Source organism: Bufo gargarizans, chromosome 5, assembly GCF_014858855.1.
Source record: "Bufo gargarizans isolate SCDJY-AF-19 chromosome 5, ASM1485885v1, whole genome shotgun sequence".
In the NCBI taxonomy this organism is placed as follows: domain Eukaryota; kingdom Metazoa; phylum Chordata; class Amphibia; order Anura; family Bufonidae; genus Bufo; species Bufo gargarizans.
In genome coordinates this window covers 243,930,325-243,949,981 of record NC_058084.1, presented here as the reverse complement: position 1 = coordinate 243,949,981, position 19,657 = coordinate 243,930,325, and the positions used below count along the sequence as shown (strand labels likewise).

The window sequence follows — 19,657 nt, the reverse complement described above, 5'->3', positions numbered from 1 at the left end:
TTGGTGAAGTTGGAGAAATAAATGCAACAGATTTGTTTGTTCTCTGTTTGATCACACAGTCCAGTGACTGCCATCATCAGTCTCTCCTGTCTCTGCCTAATCACTTCCTGTTCCATCCTTATTTTTCTCATTTCTTCATTTATCATCCCTAGGTCTTTTGTGGTGATATTAACCCATCCCTCGACCAATTCCTGGAAGGCATCTAATCTTACTAGTGCCATTGCAGTTCCTGTCGGGCCTAAGATGCTCATGTAAAATTTCTCCCATGTGCTCGTCAGTGCCCTCTTTTTCCTGTGTGTGTTATGGAAAATGAGCACCCCATGGGCTGGTCCCATCTGTACTTCTTTTCCTGATTGTGCACTCATGTATGGGAAGAGTTGGACCAGAGTGCACCAACCTGTTGAGCTAGGATCTTTAGGAAAAGGGATTGTAGTATGGCACCATAATCCACAACACTACTACCCAGCCCTTTGGTAGACGAGGTGCTGGAACATCACTGAAGGTATTTTGCCCACTTCTTAGCCCCATTAGACACATCCATTGAACTATGTTAATAGGGTCAGTACTTCCATACCTAATGTCCGTTTTGTTTACTCGCTTCAACCAAGAAGTTAATGGGCCTTGATTGACCTGGGGCTTATAAGATGGACATTCTGTAAGATTGTACTGAAACATTCTCTCTATTCTTTCATCAGCATCGGCAATGGCGACTGTATTGAGCCCTTTTATGTCCACTGTTTGATTTGTAATATAGCTTTCTATGTCCAACAGTGTGAAGTTAACATCTGTGTCTGCACAGAATCTAGCATTAGCAAAATATTTAACATCCCTAGAATAATGACCATTTAAAAAACAAAAGTTTGGAGGTTCAGAATACCCTTGTATCAAGAATGGTTTGTTAGTTGTTGTGATTTGTACTGTCTCTAGATCTGTTAGGTTGATAAGGGAAGGAAGGTGCATAGGTTTTGCTAGCATTGGATAAATGTGCTCCCCTGAATGCATGTGTGAACAAACCCAACAGTCTCCTTTTCCCTCTGACTGTTGTTTACCAAATTCATGCATTAGTAGGAAATGATGTGGCACCTTACTTGGGTCTGGCCAGTTTAATGGTTCTACCTTCTCATTTGGGAGAGATGGTGTGTCTATTACCTTCTCTTTGAAAGTTGTCTTGGAGAGGAGACCTTTTTTCTGAGTTCTTTGTCTTTTTAATTCCTGTATTTTCCTCCTAGTGGCTTTATCGATTGGATTGGGTGATAGACACATGGAGGTATTCTTTGGGGACGCCCTGATAATTACGATTATAGCGTCTATTTTACATACCCCTTCCTTTTTCTGCTCATGCCAACCTACAATTTTATTCAACATTGATTGTGACAATTTATTTTCTCCTTTAGTACAACAGGCGATTCTTTTGTAATTGGACCTACTATATATATATATAGACCTTTTTGTTCTCTCACGTAAGGTTTCATTCACTTGTATTGGTGTGTGTGTCATAAATGCTTGCATGGTTATCACTACTATACTATAGAGAATTGCGAGGATACATATAATTGCCAAACAGTACAACAGAGATGATGGACACTTAGTGATTCCGATCCTGCGACTTGCTTTTGTTTCAGTGTCTATATCAAAAGTATGAGTTTCTTTTTCCTCTATTTCTTCAGAAAAAGATGTTGTGGAACAAGGAGACTGGGGTGGTCTGGGAAGTTTTCTTTTAGGGGGTTTTTCCTTGACAACCCTGCTCCTGTCATCCCATGTCAGTACCCTCCGGAAGTAGAAAGGATTTATCCATTGTCTCCCACCATCTGACAGTTTCATTCTCTGAATCATTTGCTTACTAAACGGTTCAGGAAAGTTTTGATCTTTTAAGTCCTCTGTCTCTAGTTCATTGGTATACTCCCTGAACATAAATTCTTCCTCATACAAGTCCTGCATAGTCTTTGGATCCTCTGGACAAAGTGGTTTAGGATAGCCTCTTAGCCATCGCTCATATCTATTTTGCAGGCTTGGGGGTATGATCAAAGTCATCTCCTTTGAAGGCATCTTGTCTAATAGACTCATGCTTGTCCGGGGAATTCCTTGAGGACTCCTTCTGGTGTCTTCTTGAGTCGGCTGGCGTGTATCCACTGTGGACTCTGGTCAGTAAGGACAGCCGTTCGAGCAACTCTTAGAACCTCAAATGGACCTTGATATATTGGACCAGTCTTGTGGCGGACAGCCAGTTGTTTCACCAGAACCTTGTCTCCGGGCAAGAATGGATGAGTTGGGTCTGTGGAAAGAGGAGGAAAGGTGACAGCAACCTTATCATGATTTTCCGAGAGTATACCTACCAAATGTTTCACGTACTGCTCCTGCAAGGCAAAAACGTTACTGTCAATATCTGGTTCCTCACGGGTATTAGGGGGTCTACCGAATAGCACCTTCATAAGGTGACAACCCTGTCTGTTTATTTGGTGTCGTTCTTATTTGGTAGAGAATGGCGGGTAGAAATTTCAGCCAATCCTTCAATGTTCCTGAAGTGGCCTTTTTTAACCTATCCTTAATGGTTCGGTTCATTCTTTCCACGACTCCTGCACTTTGTGGGTGATAGACTATATTGAGCTTCCACTGGAAACCCAGAATTTTCGTCAGTTCTTGTATTAGTTTGGACTGGAAAGCAGGTCCCTGATCTGAATGAATTACCCGAGGGAGTCCATACACTGAAATCCATTGATTTATCAATGCCCTAGCTGTCACACCAGCTGTTTCTCCTGAAGTAGGTACGGCTACACACCATCCGGAGAACCTACAGACTATTACAAGGAGATATCTTATATTCCCGGGTTGCTTTGGCATATGTGTGTAATCTATCTGCAAATCTTGCAGAGGGCCTGTAGGGGGTGGTAGATTCCCATGTCTTCCGTGTGCTTTTCCTTGAACATTATTCTGTGCACAAGTCATGCATGAGTCGACCAGATCGTCTATCAATCTCTGCAATTGGTGTGTACAGAACAGTGACTTGTAATGTTCTGATATGTATTGTTTTCCCAAATGTCCAGGACCATGAAGATAGGATATTAGGAGCGGTGCTGATGCAGTGGGAACCCCCAATATCCGATCTTTTGTCCACATACCTGTACCTGTCATCTGCAGTCCCTGAGATTTCCAGTACTTGATATCCTCACTGGTAGACTGCTTCTGTAGTTGATATACTACTGACACCCAGTTTTCACTTTCAAAATCTGTCATGAATAATAACTTACTTTCCCTTCTCGTGTCTCTCTTGGCTGCCATTTTCGCTGCTCTGTCTGCTAAATTGTTTCCCATAGCTTGATAATCTCCTTTTGCAGAGTGTCCTTTCACTTTTATCACACTTATAGCTTCTGGTAGTTGAATTGCACGTAGCAAGTGATCTATGTATTTCTGATTCGCTATCTGCTTCCCATCTGCTGAGATATATCCCCTATTTTTCCATATTAATGCATAATCATGCACTGTTCCAAATGCATAGCTACTGTCAGTATAAATATTCACTTTGTGTCCTGCGAATATTTCACAGGCTCTTGTGAGCGCTACCAGCTCAGCTTGTTGTGCCGAAGTTGTGACAATTGGTTCAGCTTCTATCACTTGATTTGGGAGCATGACCACAGCGTAACCTGTTTGATATGTCCTGTCATCTGGTCTTGTGCATGATCCATCCACAAAAACATCTATACTGTCAGTCTGTGGCGTGTCCTTTAAATCTTTCCTAGGTGTTGTGCATGACAAGATCACTTCATCACATCTGTGTTCAGGTATTGGGTCTACTTGTTCGTCAGAACCTTCACACTTAAGTCTCAAAAGTGTATGCAAAAATCTTATCACTGGTGAGGTGTCTGGACATGTCTTTATCACCAGGTTTGCCGTACTGAGTAATATGGTCTCATATCCGGACAGTCTCTGAGCTGTCATGTGTTGTGTGGTCATGTTTTGAAGGAGGGACAAAACTGTATGAGTGGTGAAAAGTTCCATTACATTCCCATGGACTATCTTAGTAGCATCTTTTACTGACATGGCCGCGGCTGCTAATGCTTGGAGACAGTGAGGCATTCCAAGAACTACAGGAGGCAATTTTCTCGATAGGTATGAAACTGGCCTGTTTCTTCCCCCATGTGTCTGTGTCAAAACCGCTGCATAGGTTTCTCCTGATACCACACAGTATAATTGGAATGGCTTTCCATAATCTGCCAGGGCCAAGGCTGGGGCTTGGGTCAGGGACCGAATCAATCTCTCAAAGGCTTCTACTCTGTCCTCTGTCCACTCCACTATCTTTGGTGCTTCTGTGAGTGTAGTTTTTCTTAGGATTGAATCCCAGTGGGAGCAATCAGGGATCCACTGCCTACAATACACTATTGACCCTAGAAAGGACAGCATTGTAGCTTTGTCCCCTGGCCTGCTTAGGGAGGTCACTGCCTTGACTCTAGCGGGTGAGATCTTTCTCTCTCCTGCCTCTATTATGCACCCCAGATACTCTACCTGGGTACTTGCATATTGGATTTTCTTCTTCGAGGCCAGGTGTCCTTTGCTTGCCAAGTGGTCTAATAAACTCCGTGAATCTATTTCGCAGGCTTCTAACTCCGAATTGGAGAGTAAAAGGTCATCTGTGTACTGTATTAAGGTGGATCCCCTCTTTGGTTCCCAATCTTCCAATGTAGCCTTTAATACAATAGAAAAGGCTGCTGGACTATCCCCAAAACATTGTGGGAGACGGGTCCAAGTCACCTGACCATCATCAGCCCACTGAAAAGCAAAAAGACTTTGTGCATCCCAAGCCACTGGTATGGAAAAGAACGCATTACTGAGGTCAACTACAGTGTAGTATTTGGATCCCGCAGGAATGGCCCCAAACACAGCTGTAAGGTCTGCCACCAAGGGGGGAAGTGGGATAATTGCCTTGTTTACCTTCCTTAGATCCTGTACCAATCTCCATGTGCCATTATTTTTTTTTACGGGATTTATCGGTGTATTCCAGGGACTGACAATTTTCCTAAGAATTCCCATCTGCAAGTATTTTTCAATTTGCGGCCTTATACCCTCTAACTTTTCCTCACTCAATGGGTATTGTTTCTGAAAGGTTGGCATAACCCCCTCCTTCAAACAGGGCCGGTAGGGCTCACAGTTAATCGTTCCTACTGAGTCTTTACATTTTGCCCAAATTGGATGATTTTCCAGGGACATTGGTAGGCTTAAAAAGAACCCATTCATGTCACGTCTCTTTGGGTTTGTCAGGTCACATTTCATTGAGGTCGCTGTCAGTCTTCCCTTTTTGTCAAAGACTAATGAAATCTGTAATGCTGCCATTAGATCCCTTCCTAATAGGCAAACGGGGCATTCTAGCAGGACTGCAAAAGACATGTGCGTCACTAGTTCCCCCGTAAGAGTACACACCGGGAGTGGTGCTGTCACCTTATGTATCACTGTCGTCCCATTGATACCCATAGAACTTCCTTCGGTGCATTTGTCATCAATGAAGTCTATTTTGTTTACGCTTGAAGTCGTTGCTCCGGTGTCAAGCAATAAATTCACTGTAATACCATCAATTTGCAGTATTACTTGTGGTAAAACTTGCCAATCAGTTGGAACAAAATGCATAATGAAGGACGGGACTCGTTCTGGGCACCCCTAATAGTGATTGTTCCCCCGTGGGGACGGGTGTTCATGCTCAGACCACCTCCGTAAATCTGATTGCAGATTGGGTTGTCTACTCCCCCCATCCTGTGCTGGCCAGTGTATGTTAATAAGATCTCCCTGTCTTCTTGTCATATCTTGCTGTCTTTCCTGTTGTCTGGGCCCCCCTCGGTAGTCTGAGGCGCCTCTCCCTCTATATCCTCTCCTATCTTCATCTCTCACCTTTGGACATTCCCGCCTCCAGTGACCTAGACTCCCACAAATGAAACAGCCCTGTTTCTGATTTCTTTCTACTCTTCCCGGGTAATTTGCTTGGCCCCTACTTCTCGGACCTCTTCTATTATCCCTTCCCCGGAAGAAACCTGACATCATCATGTAATTGCTTTCCCCACCTGACAATATAGACTCCTGTTGTATGTCCTGCTGCATTAACAATGGGAATACTCCTCCCTTTTGATTGAAAACACCAGAGGCTGAGCGTTTTGCTATGTCCTCCATAAATTCTGTCACCGATTGAGTAAGCCATTCGTTATTCACTAATTTTATTAGCTGCGTTGTCTTAGGGTCCCCATTATTCATACATGTAGTCTTGAACAATTCAGGTGCATTCATCCCTGTACTACTGTAGAGATCCAACAGTCTCTTACAGAAACTATAAAAATCCTCTTTCGGCTCTTGTTTTGTATTTAGCATTGTGTGTAAGCCTGAATCTCCTTTGTATCTTTTCATCCATTCTACTCCTATCTTATCCCAAAACTTTTTCCAAACATTGGGGCGGCCAACTTCCTGTCCTGCATCCCTAACTTCCTTTTCTGATGCCTTCTTTATTTCGTCTGTATCGATTTGGGAGCCAGTGTCTGGGTCTATGGCTGAGAGTATTATCTGAATATCCTCCATTGTTAATTGACTCCCTGCAGTATACTTCTGCAGAAACATAGCTGCTGCTCTAGGGTCCTTTTTTGGATTGGGACACATATCCTTCAGTTCTTTCATTAATCCTAGAGGAAGAGGGATATGGACTTCAGTGTCACCTACAGTGATCATGGGGAGCTGTAGTTGTGTGCCTTTCTTATCCCCTTCCTCAGGTGTTATAGCGAGTTTGGAAAATTTGTCTGCCAGGGGTTGCATCACTCCAGGTACTCTAGGGGTGGAGGTTGCCAGGGGCGTTCCATGTTCTAAACTGTCTGCCTCTATCTGTGTTTCAGTTCTCCTACCGTATTCTTCCTGAGCTCTGGTTTCCCAGTCCTTTTTCACCCTCCTGTACTCCTGTCTTAGTTTTTCTATCTCGGTCAGCAGCAGGTTTTTTTTGTTAGTCACTGCTCTGGTTTTCCCACATTCTCCTCCCAGAATGCCCTTCAATTCATCCATCCTTTCCTCACTAGGAAGGTCAGTATCATCTGGGTTCTCGTGATTATACGCGATGGGAAGGACACCCTGAAGGGGAAGTTGTTTAATGTAGACTATGTCTATCTTTAGTTTATCCCTCAGTTGGGTCAACTCCTGTACATAAATGTCCATACTTTTTCTATATTCCTTCCTCCTTTCCTGAGCCTCTTTGACTTGTGGAGCCACATCTTTTTGTTCCCTAAGTGCTGCTGCCACTATAACTGCAGTACTCACAAGGGAATCTCTATCCCCCAAATCCGGGTACAGTCCGGTTCTCTTTTGGTTTTCACCAGAAAATAATAATAATTCTGGTGCGGTTGCTTGTTTTGGACAGGGGACCTTATCATAAGGGTCTTGCAGCATGTCCTCCGTAGAGACAGCTGGGAGTGTTGCCTTTTCTGGTTCTAATACCGTCACATCATATGCCGGTGGTTTATCTGGTAAGGAGGGCAGAATTTCTGACCATGGAACTTCTTCCTCTTTACTCACTGTCCCCCTATCCTGTTTTAAGTATATGTGATGGGTTGGTGGAAATCTCTTCCTATACTCTTTTAATGCTTTCTCCCATTTTTTAAAACATGTTTTCATATAATTTTCATCCCAGGCACCGGCTGGATAGTTATATTTCGGGTGAAGCCCCACCATTTTCCTAACCTCCTCCCAGTCCCCTTCATTGCGAGGACCTACATCGCTGATCTGCGTAATACACAGTTGCTGACTGCGGTCACAGATATTTACCCAAAATGGATCAGTTACACTAATCCCACAGGTGCCTGATACAAAATGTAACGGTGTGGGTCTGGTCTCTGGCTCACCATCCAGATCCTTTCCCACGCTGTTACCCATAATGTTTAATGCAATCGACAATAAACTATATATATATATTTTAGCAGCAAACAGTGAGGTGGAAATAGCAGCGTAGAAATAGCAGCAAGTAATTGTGTTAGTACTGTTGAGGATCAATTAAGCCAGCACAATCAGATTTTCCACCAGTACAATATTCTTATCACACGTGTAAAATATCTAATATGGGCAACACCATTTATGGACTTAATACACTGCAGTAATCAATGTCACCTTCCAAGTTATAACCGTACAGTTATGTTCTTTAAACAATTCACTCCACAGACAATCCTAGTGAGTTAGAAACCAACATCTGCATTGAGATGTATGTGTTTCCCTCACTGTTTCCTTTGTATCATATGTATTCCTTTACATATATTCCTGGTACCTTGTTTCCTTGTTTCACATAAATCCAGAGTTATCCTTTAACTCATTCACATATATCCGGAGTTATCCTGTAACTCAATAAACCGTCAAGTGAGACTAATTCCCACTTGTAAAATCCCTGCCAACGTCCGAAGAGACTAGTTCTACATTCGGAAAATTCCCTGCCATCAATATGATGTATGTTCCTGGAACAACATCCCCTGCCAACCACTGTGCCTATAGGAGACGCCGCTCCTATCAGGATACGCAGAACACTGAGTGCTGCCTCGTGTCTGTCCCACAGTCATATGAACACTAAACTAACCTGCCATCAACTAACCTGCCATCCAGTATACATTAGATATCCACCGTATCCAGGAGAGAAACATTCCAACCAACATAAATAGTGGCAGAAATTATTACTCACCTGGATAGTCAGTGAACCATCCTCTGCTACCAATTGAAAGGAGCCCCTGGTTTGTCTGTGGGTGAATCACCGGCCGGACAACCACTGAAGACCAATACACGTTGATAGGTATAAAATGGTTGCTCCTTTATTTAGACATCGTAGACAATTTATAGCTTCAAACCGCAAATCAAGATAGACCTGCCCTACGTTACATCCAATCAGGTAGCGAATTTCCAAGGACATCTTTATTCAAACAAAGTAAAAAAAGTCATGGTAATTTCTTAGAAACAAGGTACATATGTGACGCACTTATTATTCTTAGAATTTAGATATCTTATCACCATCTTTGTCGCCCTTCGCTTTGTTCAAATATTTCGCGGAATTATCTTGGTTTATTTTGTACCAACATTTACCTGATAGAACGTCCTTCACTTTATCTAAACCCAAGGTGTACGTCAATATACAAACCCATATTGCAGTAAGTGTAAAATATATGTCTAATGCACATGTTAGATATATGCGTACAAAGGTATATATGAGTATATATGTTTCTGCAGTTATGATGTCATGCATTCAGCAGTTTTCTCTCCAGGTACCTTCTTCATAAATGTGGCATTCTTTTGCAAAGCATGCATATCTCTTTCTAGCCATGCGGTTTTGAGCTTCAGACAGCCACTTCCTGCTAGCTTGTGTTACTAGATTTGGTGTTATAAGAATATAAAATATTTCCTTTAAAGAGGAACTCTGTATACATTGATACAAGCATATAAGACTGAATATATATATATATGTGTATGTGTGGATACAGACATAATTCCCTTACAGTTTCCACTAGTCCTGATGAGATATGGCTAACTTAAAGATACTGTCCCATAATGTGAATGGGCTGAATGCCCCCAGAAAAGAAGACAGATTCTCAATATATTATACAAACAAAAGGCGGATATTGTCTTGTGGCAGGAGACATATTTTCGCCATAACCACATCCCCTCTTTACCCACGCACAAATACTCCCAATGGTTCCACGCTACACACTCCTCAGCCTCTAGAGGTGTATCCATAGCTATTGGCCCCTCAATTCCCTTCCGTCTGGTTAAATCCTACATTGATCCGGATGGCCGCCTGCTCATAATTCAGGGTACTATTTTTAATTTCAAGATCACCATAGCAAATGTTTATGCTCCCAATTCTCGCCAAATCCCATGGTTGGTCAAAAGACTTAAGGACTTCTCTGAGGGTATGCTGATAGGGGGCGGTGATTTTAATATCTTACTGGACGTTTCCACAAACAAATTGTAGGAGAGTCCCCGGAATAATAATGGACGGACGATACGTGCCACCAGAGGTCCTGGCCTCGGTGGAGTAAGAACCGGATCATTGCGGTTACAGCGGCGAATGCTGCTGGCGCAGCGTGTCCGGGCCGGTTCTTACTGGGAACAGGTAAAGAGTGGGGGGGTGCCTGTTCCCCACGGCCAGCCCAGGTTTTTGGTGGAGCTGGGCCTTTAAAGAACCCAGCCTGCTGATGATGGGGGGGGGGGGTGTGTCTTGCTGTGCTGGAGATTTCCACAGACAGAGTCAGTGCTGGTGAAGGAGAGTCTGGGCGCAGCACACATTGAAGGATAGCCTGGGACCTGTGGTGCTACGAGCCGAAGGGGCTCTGGCCTGAGGGAGACAAAGGCAGGTAGCTTACAAGCCTGCAGAACTGCTGTGGTCTGTCCAAACCAAGGTGACTCAAACCTGCTGTTTATTTTCTATGGAAGGACTTTTGTTTTATGCACTATGTGAATATGCCCCTGTGTGGTCTGCACATTGCCTGTTATGCCTTTGGTGTGAATAAAAAGTCACGGTGTATCACAAAGACTGTCTGTGATTGCCTCAATACTGCCGCCGCTACCGTAGCCTACCACGAGCACATCCCCACAAAATCCACTAAACTAACTAAAAAACAGATGGTGAGACTGATGCTGGCTTTGGCAGAGTCACGCCTGATTGACGTTTGGAGGACTATACATCCCTCAGAGAAAGACTTCACATTCTTCTCGCAGGTCCATAACACGTACAGCAGGATAGATTATTTATTATTGCCAGATTCTCATATACAATGTGTAAAAAGTGCAGAGATAGGGAATTTGGTGGTGTCGGATCACGCCCCCATTATGATGACTCTCTCCCTCCAGTGCCTTCCGCACAAGGCCTAGTCATGGAGACTGAACACTACACTTTTGGAATCTCAGTGCCATATGGAAACAATTGGAGAAAAACTAGACAATTACTTCAGGTTTAATACCAACCCTGAAACTACGACTCCGATACTCTGGGAGGCCCACAAGGCTTATATTAGGGGTGAGCTGATAGCTTTGGGTTCATATATTAAAAAGAAATCTACTAAAGAGCTGATGTCGTTGCTTTCCAAAGATACAAACACAAGAAAAATTGCATAAACTATCACATTCTGAAGACCATAAAGAAGCTCTAGTGATTCTGAGACGTAAGGTTAAGGATCTCCTCAATCATAGAGAGGCCAAATCCCTCTTACGCTTGAAGAGTAAAATCTATGAACATGGAGATAAAGGTAACAAAATGATGGCACGCTTAATTAAAAAGAGGAGGGAGAAAACCTTTATTTCTTCCATTAAGCCTGAACCCTCCACGAGAGTAACCTCCACTCCCCTCATTGCCAAAGCCTTCCAGTCATTCTATTCCAATCTCTATAACCTCCCTTCTCCAGATACCGATTTAGATTCCCCAGGGAAGTCCAATCTAAACCTCATTGAGGACTTTATGTCCTCCATTAATTCCCCTTCTCTCTCAGATGAAGACCGAGAGCTGCTCCTTAAGCCCTTTTCCATTTCAGAGGTTGACAAAGTTCTTAGCACTATCCCCATAGGGAAAAGTCCAGGACCTGACGGTCTCCCTATCATCTATTATAAGAAATTTAAAAAGCAATTACTTCCACATTTCACTAACCTGTGTAATTCATTGATGGGGGGTTTGCCATTAGCTCCCCAGGCCTTGAGGGCACATATTACTATCTTGCATAAAGAAGGTAAAGATCCTGAGGAATGTGGAAGCTACAGGCCCATCTCACTACTCAATTGCGATTTGAAATGGTGGTCCAAATTATTAGCTTATAGGATATCCCCACTGCTTAAAGGGGTTGTACGGGTTCAGAGCTGAACCCGGACATCCCTCCATTTTCACCCTGGCAGCCCTCCTGACAGGAGCATCGGAGCAGTTCATGCTCCGATGCTCTCCTTTGCCCTGCGCTAAATTGCGCAGGGCAAAGGCATTTTTAGGAGATCCGTTGACATACCGGGGCTCTCCATGGGGCTGACAGGAACCCCGTTGACGTCACCGGCACTGATGGGCGGGATTTAGCTGTGCCCTAGCCAGTAAAACGGCTACGGCAGAGCTAAAGCCCGCCCCTCAGAGCCGGTGACATCACCGAACACACTGCCGGGCGGAAGTTACCGCCCGGCAGTGTGTTATTGAAAACAAAAGAGCCTGTGCCCTGTGCGGTTTAGCGCAGGGCATGGGAGCGCATCGGAGCATGAGATGCTCCGATGCTAGGCTCAGGCGGGCTGCCTGGGTGAAAATAAGGGTATGTCCGGGTTCAGCTCTGAACCCGGACAACCCCTTTAATAAACTGATTGACCCTGAGCAAGTAGGGTTTGTCCCGGGAAGAGAAGGGAAACATAATATCTGGAGGATAATACACTTAATTCACAATGCCCAAATTACTAACACGCCCATGTTATTATTGGGAACTGATGCGGAGAAGGCATTCGACAGAGTCAACTGGGATTTCATGAAGGCCACTTTATTGAAGTTTGGTTTTCCACCAGTATTCGTTTCAGCCATCTTCTCACTGTACTCTTGTCCTACAGCACAAGTTCTGGTGAATGGAGCTCTGTCGGATGCCTTCCCCATCAAAAATGGGACCAGACAGGGGTGCCCCCTTTCCCCCTCCCTTTTTATTTTGTGTCTAGTAATGTTCCTACTTAAAATTAGACAATCAGATAAGAGGTGTTTCCCTGGGTAAATATCAGCATCGATCCGCAGCATTTGCTGATGATCTTTTAATAGTTATCTCCAACCCTGAAGAACATTGCCCGCCATCATGTCATTATTTGACAAATATAGTGTAGTGTCTAACTTCAACATCAATTTTACCAAATCAGAGACTCTCCCGATTAATGTCCCCAACAAGGTTCTAGCTACTCTTAAAAGATCCTCTACGTTTAAATCGCCTGACACCTCAATCAAGTTTTTAGGGGTTAATGTCCCTGCTAACCTAAACCTATTGTTCAGACTCAATTATACACCCCTATTATCTAAAATTAGATCTTTCATCTCCTCTTTGAAAGTTCCCTATATGTCCTGGTTTGGGAGGAAGAATCTCCTATCCACGTTTGTACTACCCCAAATGCTATATTTATTCCAGGCCCTCCCGATACATATCCCTACTTCCTTCTATACCCAGATCAGAAGCATATTCACATCATTCGTATGGAGCACTAAAAGGCCTAGACTAGCTTACTCACTCCTTTCTCAGAAAAAGAATAAAGGTGGTATATCCTTACTGGATATGGCATTATATAATAGAGCTATTCAACTAGCTAGATGGCCACTTCTAACAAACGACAAGATAGATGCTCCTTATTTGGATATAGAACGGACTTTATTGGGAATATCAATTTTACTCCAGGCCATTGGATTACAGGCCCAAAAAATTATTCATTCACCGGACAGAAAAGAACAAGTGATTATGTGGCTGGAGGTATATTAGACAGGATCAGCAACTGGTGCGCCGCGCACAACCTGGTCCTAAACACCACAAAGACGGTCGAGCTGGGTGTCGACTTCAGGAAGGGAAGGGTAGTCCCCCCCGACCCATATAGACGGATTTGAAGTCGCAAGGGTACCCAGTGCCCGCCTCCTAGGCACGACAATCTCTGAAGACCTATCCTGGCGTCCCAACATCTCGTCCATCATAAAGAAGGCTCACCAGCGGCTCTATTTCCTTCGACAACTGAGGAAGTTCGGCATGGCTCAGGACCTACTGAAGTCCTTCTACTCCTGTACCATCGAGTCAGTATTGTGCTTGTCCCTTCTGGTGTGGTATGCCGGCTCATCAGCCAGTGACAAGCGCAAACTACAAAGGGTCATCAGCTCGGCGGAGAGAACTACTCGACTGCCACTACCACCCCTTGACTCTATCTTCTACAACAGACTGCACTCCAGGGCTCTGAAAATATTCAATGACCACTCCCATCCGGGCCATCATCTCTTCAGATGTCTAAAGTCTGGCCGCAGGTATCAGGCCATCCCTGCAAGGACATCAAGGAGGCTGAACACTTTCTTCCTAACGGCCGTCAGACTGCTGAACTCATCACGCCCCATCTCCCGCCAAAAATGCCTCCCTCGCCCCTAATGTGCCCATTGCTTAACCCCCCCCCCTCCACCCCGTAGTTACTATGCCTGTACCTTTGCCTAACCCAATTCCGAGCACGATTGACTGTGTCGTGTTTGGTGAATAAAGCTAATTCTGATTCTGATAAAGCTAATTCTGATTCTGACAGTCAATGTATATATTTTTTATTGCAGGCCAGTGGACTATAGGGCCCAAAAATTATTAATTCAAAGTACAGAAAAAAACAATTGATAATTAGGGATGAGCGAACCCGAACCGTAAAGTTCGGGTTCGTACCGAATTTTGGGGTGTCCGTGACACGGACCCGAACCCGGACATTTTCGTAAAAGTCCGGGTTCGGGTTCGGTGTTCGTCGCTTTCTTGGCGCTTTTTGAAAGGCTGCAAAGCAGCCAATCAACAAGCGTCATACTACTTACCCCAAGAGGCCGTCACAGCCATGCCTACTATTGGCATGGCTGTGATTGGCCAGAGCACCATGTGACCCAGCCTCTATTTGAGCTGGAGTCACATAGCGCCGCCCGTCACTCTGCTCTGATCAGCATAGGGAGAGGTTGCAGCTGCCACGTTAGAGCGAGATTAGGCAGTGATTAACTCCTCCAAAGGACTTCATTCAGAGATCGATCTGCAGCTGTGGATGATTGAACTGCTGCTATTGAATTGCTCACTGTTTTTAGGCTGCCCAGAGCGTTTTTCAGTCACTTTTTTCTGGGGTGATCGGCGGCCATTTTGTGTATTGTGGTGTGCCAGCACAAGCTGCCACCAAGTGCATTTAACCCTCAATGGTGTTGTTGTTTTTTGGCTAAATCCTACATCAGGGTGAAGCTGTCACACCAAGTGCAATTAACCAGCAATAGTCTGTTTATTTTTTGGCCATATACTAAATCAGGGGCAAGCTGAGCCTGTCACCAAGTGCATTTAACCCTCAATGGTGTGATTGTTTTTTGGCTAAATCCTACATCAGGGTAAAGCTGTCACACCAAGTGCATTTAACCAGCAATAGTCTGTTTATTTTTTGGCCATATACTACATCAGGGGCAAGCTGAGCCTGTCACCAAGTGAATTTAACCCTCAATGGTGTGGTTGTTTTTTGGCTAAATCCTACATCAGGGTGAAGCTGTCACACCAAGTGCATTTAACCAGCAATAGTCTGTTTATTTTTTGGCCATATACTACATCAGGGGCAAGCTGAGCCTGTCACCAAGTGCATTTAACCCTCAATAGTGTGGTTGGTCAAACTGTCACACCAAGTGCATTTAACCATCAATAGTGTGGTTATTTTTTGGCCATATCCCAGTCTAATTCTGTCAGTAAACCTATACCTGTCACCCAGCGCCTAAATACTAGGCCTCAAATTTATATCCAGCTAAATCGGTTGTTACTGCTGTACTGTTGTGGCTGGTCAAGTTATTTAGTGTCTGTCAAAGCACATTTTTTGTTTTGGGTTGAAATACAATTCCCAATTTAGCAATTTCCTAATTTAGTGGTTTCTGCTGTATCAGAGCTATTTTAAATCTATCCCTAAAAGGGTATATAGGATTCAAGGTGCACATAGGGTCATTCTGAATAACTTCACACACACGCTACTGTGCATTTACAAGTGTAATTCTGTCAGTAAACCTATACCTGTCACCCAGCGCCTAAATACTAGGTCCCAGTAGCCGCCAGAATTTACAGCGATATATCGTGGGGCCCAATGCCGTTCTAAGGACTGTTCCAATGTTGGGTGACGTGAAGCCTGATTCTCTGCTATGACATGCAGACTAATTCTCTGCTGACATGACGACAGATTCTCTGTTACGGGATCTCTCTCCTCTGCTTGGGTGCTGGGCCTAAATATATGACAATGGACTGTTGCAGTGGTGACTGACGTGAAGCCTGATTCTCTGCTATGACATGCAGACTGATTCTCTGCTGACATGAAGCCAGATTCTCTGTTACGGGACCTCTCTCCTCTGCCTGGGTGCCTGGGCCTAAATATATGCCAATAGATTGTTCCAATGTTAGGTGACGTGAAGCCTGATTCTCTGCTATGACATGCAGACTGATTCTCTGCTGACATGAAGCCAGATTCTCTGTTACGGGACCTCTCTCCTCTGCCTGGGTGCTGGGCCTAAATATATGACAATGGACTGTTACAGTGGTGGCTGACGTGAAGCCTGATTCTCTGCTATGACATGCAGACTGATTCTCTGCTGACATGAAGCCAGATTCTCTGTTACGGGACCTCTCTCCTCTGCCTGGGTGCTGGGCCTAAATATATGACAATGGACTGTTGCAGGGGTGGCTGACGTGAAGCCTGATTCTCTGCTATGACATGCAGACTGATTTTCTGCTGACATGAACCCAGATTCTCTGTTACGGGACCTCTCTCCTCTGCCTGGTTGCTGGGCCTAAATATATGACAATGGACTGTTGCAGTGGTGGCTGACGTGGAGCCTGATTCTCTGCTATGACATGCAGACTGATTCTCTGCTGACATGAAGCCAGATTCTCTATTACGGGACCTCTCGCCTCTGCCTGGGTGCTGGGCCTAAATATATGACAATGGACTGTTGCGGTGGTGGCTGACGTGAAGCCTTATTCTCTGCTATGACATGCAGACTGATTCTATGCTGACATGAAGCTAGATTCTCTGTTACGGGACCTCTCTCCTCTGCCTGTGTGCTGGGCCTAAATATATGACAATGGACTGTTACAGTGGTGGCTGACGTGAAGCCTGATTCTCTGCTATGACATGCAGACTGATTCTCTGCTGACATGAAGCCAGATTCTCTGTTACGGGACCTCTCTCCTCTGCCTGGGTGCTGGGACTAAATATATGACAATGGACTGTTGCAGTGGTGGCTGACGTGAAGCCTGATTCTCTGCTATGGGACTTCTCTCCAATTGATATTGGTTAATTTATATTTATTTTATTTTTATTTTTATTCATTTCCCTATCCACATTTGTTTGCAGGGGATTTACCTACATGTTGCTGCCTTTTGCAGCCTTCTAGCTGTTTCCTGGGCTGTTTTACAGCCTTTCTAGTGCCGAAAAGTTCGGGTCCCCATTGACCTCAATGGGGTTCGGGTTCGGGACGAAGTTCGGATCGGGTTCGGATCCCGAACCCGAACATTTCCGGGAAGTTCGGCCGAACTTCTCGAACATCCAGGTGTCCGCTCAACTCTATTGATAATGTGTCTGGAGGTGCATTAGACGATCACTGTATAACAATTTAAATGTTGGCCAGTTAGATTACAGGCCACAAAAATTATTAATTTAATGGATAGAAAGCATTAAGTGATTATGTGGCTGGAGATATATTAGATGATCATTAGATATGAATTTTAGTGCAGGCCGGTGGAGTACAGGCACCAAACATTATGCATTCACCGTACATAAAAGATAAAGTGATCCTGTGGCTGGAGTTATATTAGACCGTCAATTGATGTCATTTTTATTGCAGGCCAGTGGACTACAGGCCCCAAAAATTATTCAATTACTGTACAAAAAAGAACTTGATAATGTGGCTGGAGGTGAATTAGGTGGTCACCGTATAACAATTTTACTGTTGGCCAGTTAGATTACAGACGGCAAAAATTATGCATTTACCATAGAGAAAAGATCAAGTGATTATGTGGCTAGAGGTAAATTAGGCGGTCATTGGATATCAATTTTACATTCAGGCCATTGGAGTACAGGCCCCAAAAATTATGCATTCACCATACTGAAAACATCAAATGATTATGTGGCTGCAGGAATATTAGACGGTTAATGGATATCATTTTTACTGCAGACCAATGGACTACAGGTCCCAAATATTATTCATTCACCGTACAGGAAAGAATAATTAATAATGTGGCTGGAGGTACATTAGACGGTCACCGTATAACAATTTTAATGTTGGCCAGTTAGATTACAGGCCCCAAAAAATAGGCATTCACCGTACAGAAATGTCAAATGATTATGTGGCTGGAAGTATATTAGATGGTCATGGGATATCAATTTTACTGCAGGCCAGTGGTGTAGAGACCCCAAACATTAGGCATTCAACGGACAGAAAACATCAAGTGATTATGTGGCTAAAGGTATATGAGATGGTCAATGGATAACAATTTTATTTCAGGCCAGAGGAGTATAGGCCCCACAAATTATTCATTTAACGTATAGAAAAGATCAAGTGATTATGTGGCTGGAGGTACATTAGACGGTCAATGGATATCAATTTTACTGTAGGCCAGTGGACTACAGGCCCCCTAATGTCTAATCTGCACAAGGGATGGACAGGTCCTGTGGGATCCATGCCTGGTTCATTTGCATGAACGTCAGCTTGACCACATTGGCTGTAGACAGGCGGCTGCGTTTGTCTGTAATGACGCCCCCTGCCGTGCTGAATACACGTTCAGACATGGCAGAAGGCATAAAAGGCTAGCTCTGGCCACGTGGACAATTTAGAGACCCAGAAGTTGAATGGGGCCGAACCATCAGTCAGTACGTGGAGGGGTGTGCACACGTACTGTTCCACCATGTTAGTGAAATGTTGCCTCCTGCTAACACGTTGCGTATCAGGTGGTGGTGCAGTTAGCTTTGGCGTGTTGACAAAACTTTTCCACATCTCTGCCATGCTAACCCTGCCCTCAGAGGAGCTGGCCGTGACACAGCTGCTTTGGTGACCTCTTGCTCCTCCTCTGCCTTCGCCTTGGGCTTCCACTTGTTCCCCTGTGACATTTGGTAATGCTCTCAGTAGCGCGTTTACCAACGTGCGCTTGTACTTGCGCATCTTCCTATCACGCTCCAGTGCAGGAAGTAGGTGGGCATATTGTCTTTGTACCGTGGATCCAGCAGGGTGGCAACCCAGTAGTCCGCACACGTTAAAATGTGGGCAACTCTGCTGTCATTGCGCAGGCACTGCAGCATGTAGTCGCTCATGTGTGCCAGGCTGCCCAGAGGTAAGGACAAGCTGTCCTCTGTGGGAGGCGTATCGTCATCGTCCTGCGTTTCCCTCCAGCCACGCATCAGGGATGGGCCCGAGCTGCGTTGGGTGCCACCCCGCTGTGACCATGCTTCATCCTCATCCTCCTCCACCTCCTCCTCATCCTCGTCCTCCTCGTCCTCCAGTAGTGGGCCCTGGCTGGCCACATTTGTACCTGGCCTCTGCTGTTGCCAAAAACCTCCCTCTGAGTCACTTCGAAGAGACTGGCCTGAAAGTGCTAAAAATGACCCCTCTTCCTCCTCTTCCTCCTCCTGGGCCACCTCCTCTTCCATCATCACCCTAAGTGTTTTCTCAAGGAGACATAGAAGTAGTATTGTAATGCTGATAACGGCGTCATCGCCACTGGCCATGTTGGTGGAGTACTCGAAACAGCGCAATAGGGCACACAGGTCTCGCATGGAGGCCCATTCATTGGTGGTGAAGTGGTGCTGTTCCTCAGTGCGACTGACTATTTAGGCGCTGGGTGACAGGTATACGTTTACAGACAGAATTAGACTTGGAATTGCACAGAAGCGTGTGTGTGAAGTTATTGAGAATGACCCTATCAGCACCATGAATCTAATATACCCTTTTAGGGATAGATTTAAAGTAGGCCTG

At 44.6% G+C, this 19,657-nt stretch overlaps 1 protein-coding gene across 1 annotated transcript; it reads right to left on the bottom strand.

The window, feature by feature from the left end:
* Positions 1-414: 414 nt before the first annotated feature.
* LOC122939401 lies at positions 415-9,265 on the bottom strand. The gene is made up of 2 exons (XM_044295469.1): positions 8,672-9,265; positions 415-2,272 (listed from the first exon to the last, which is right to left on the bottom strand). The coding sequence occupies exon 2, from the start codon at positions 2,062-2,064 to the stop codon at positions 415-417; it is 1,650 nt and encodes a 549-aa protein (XP_044151404.1). The 5' UTR covers positions 2,065-2,272; positions 8,672-9,265.
* Positions 9,266-19,657: the final 10,392 nt, after the last annotated feature.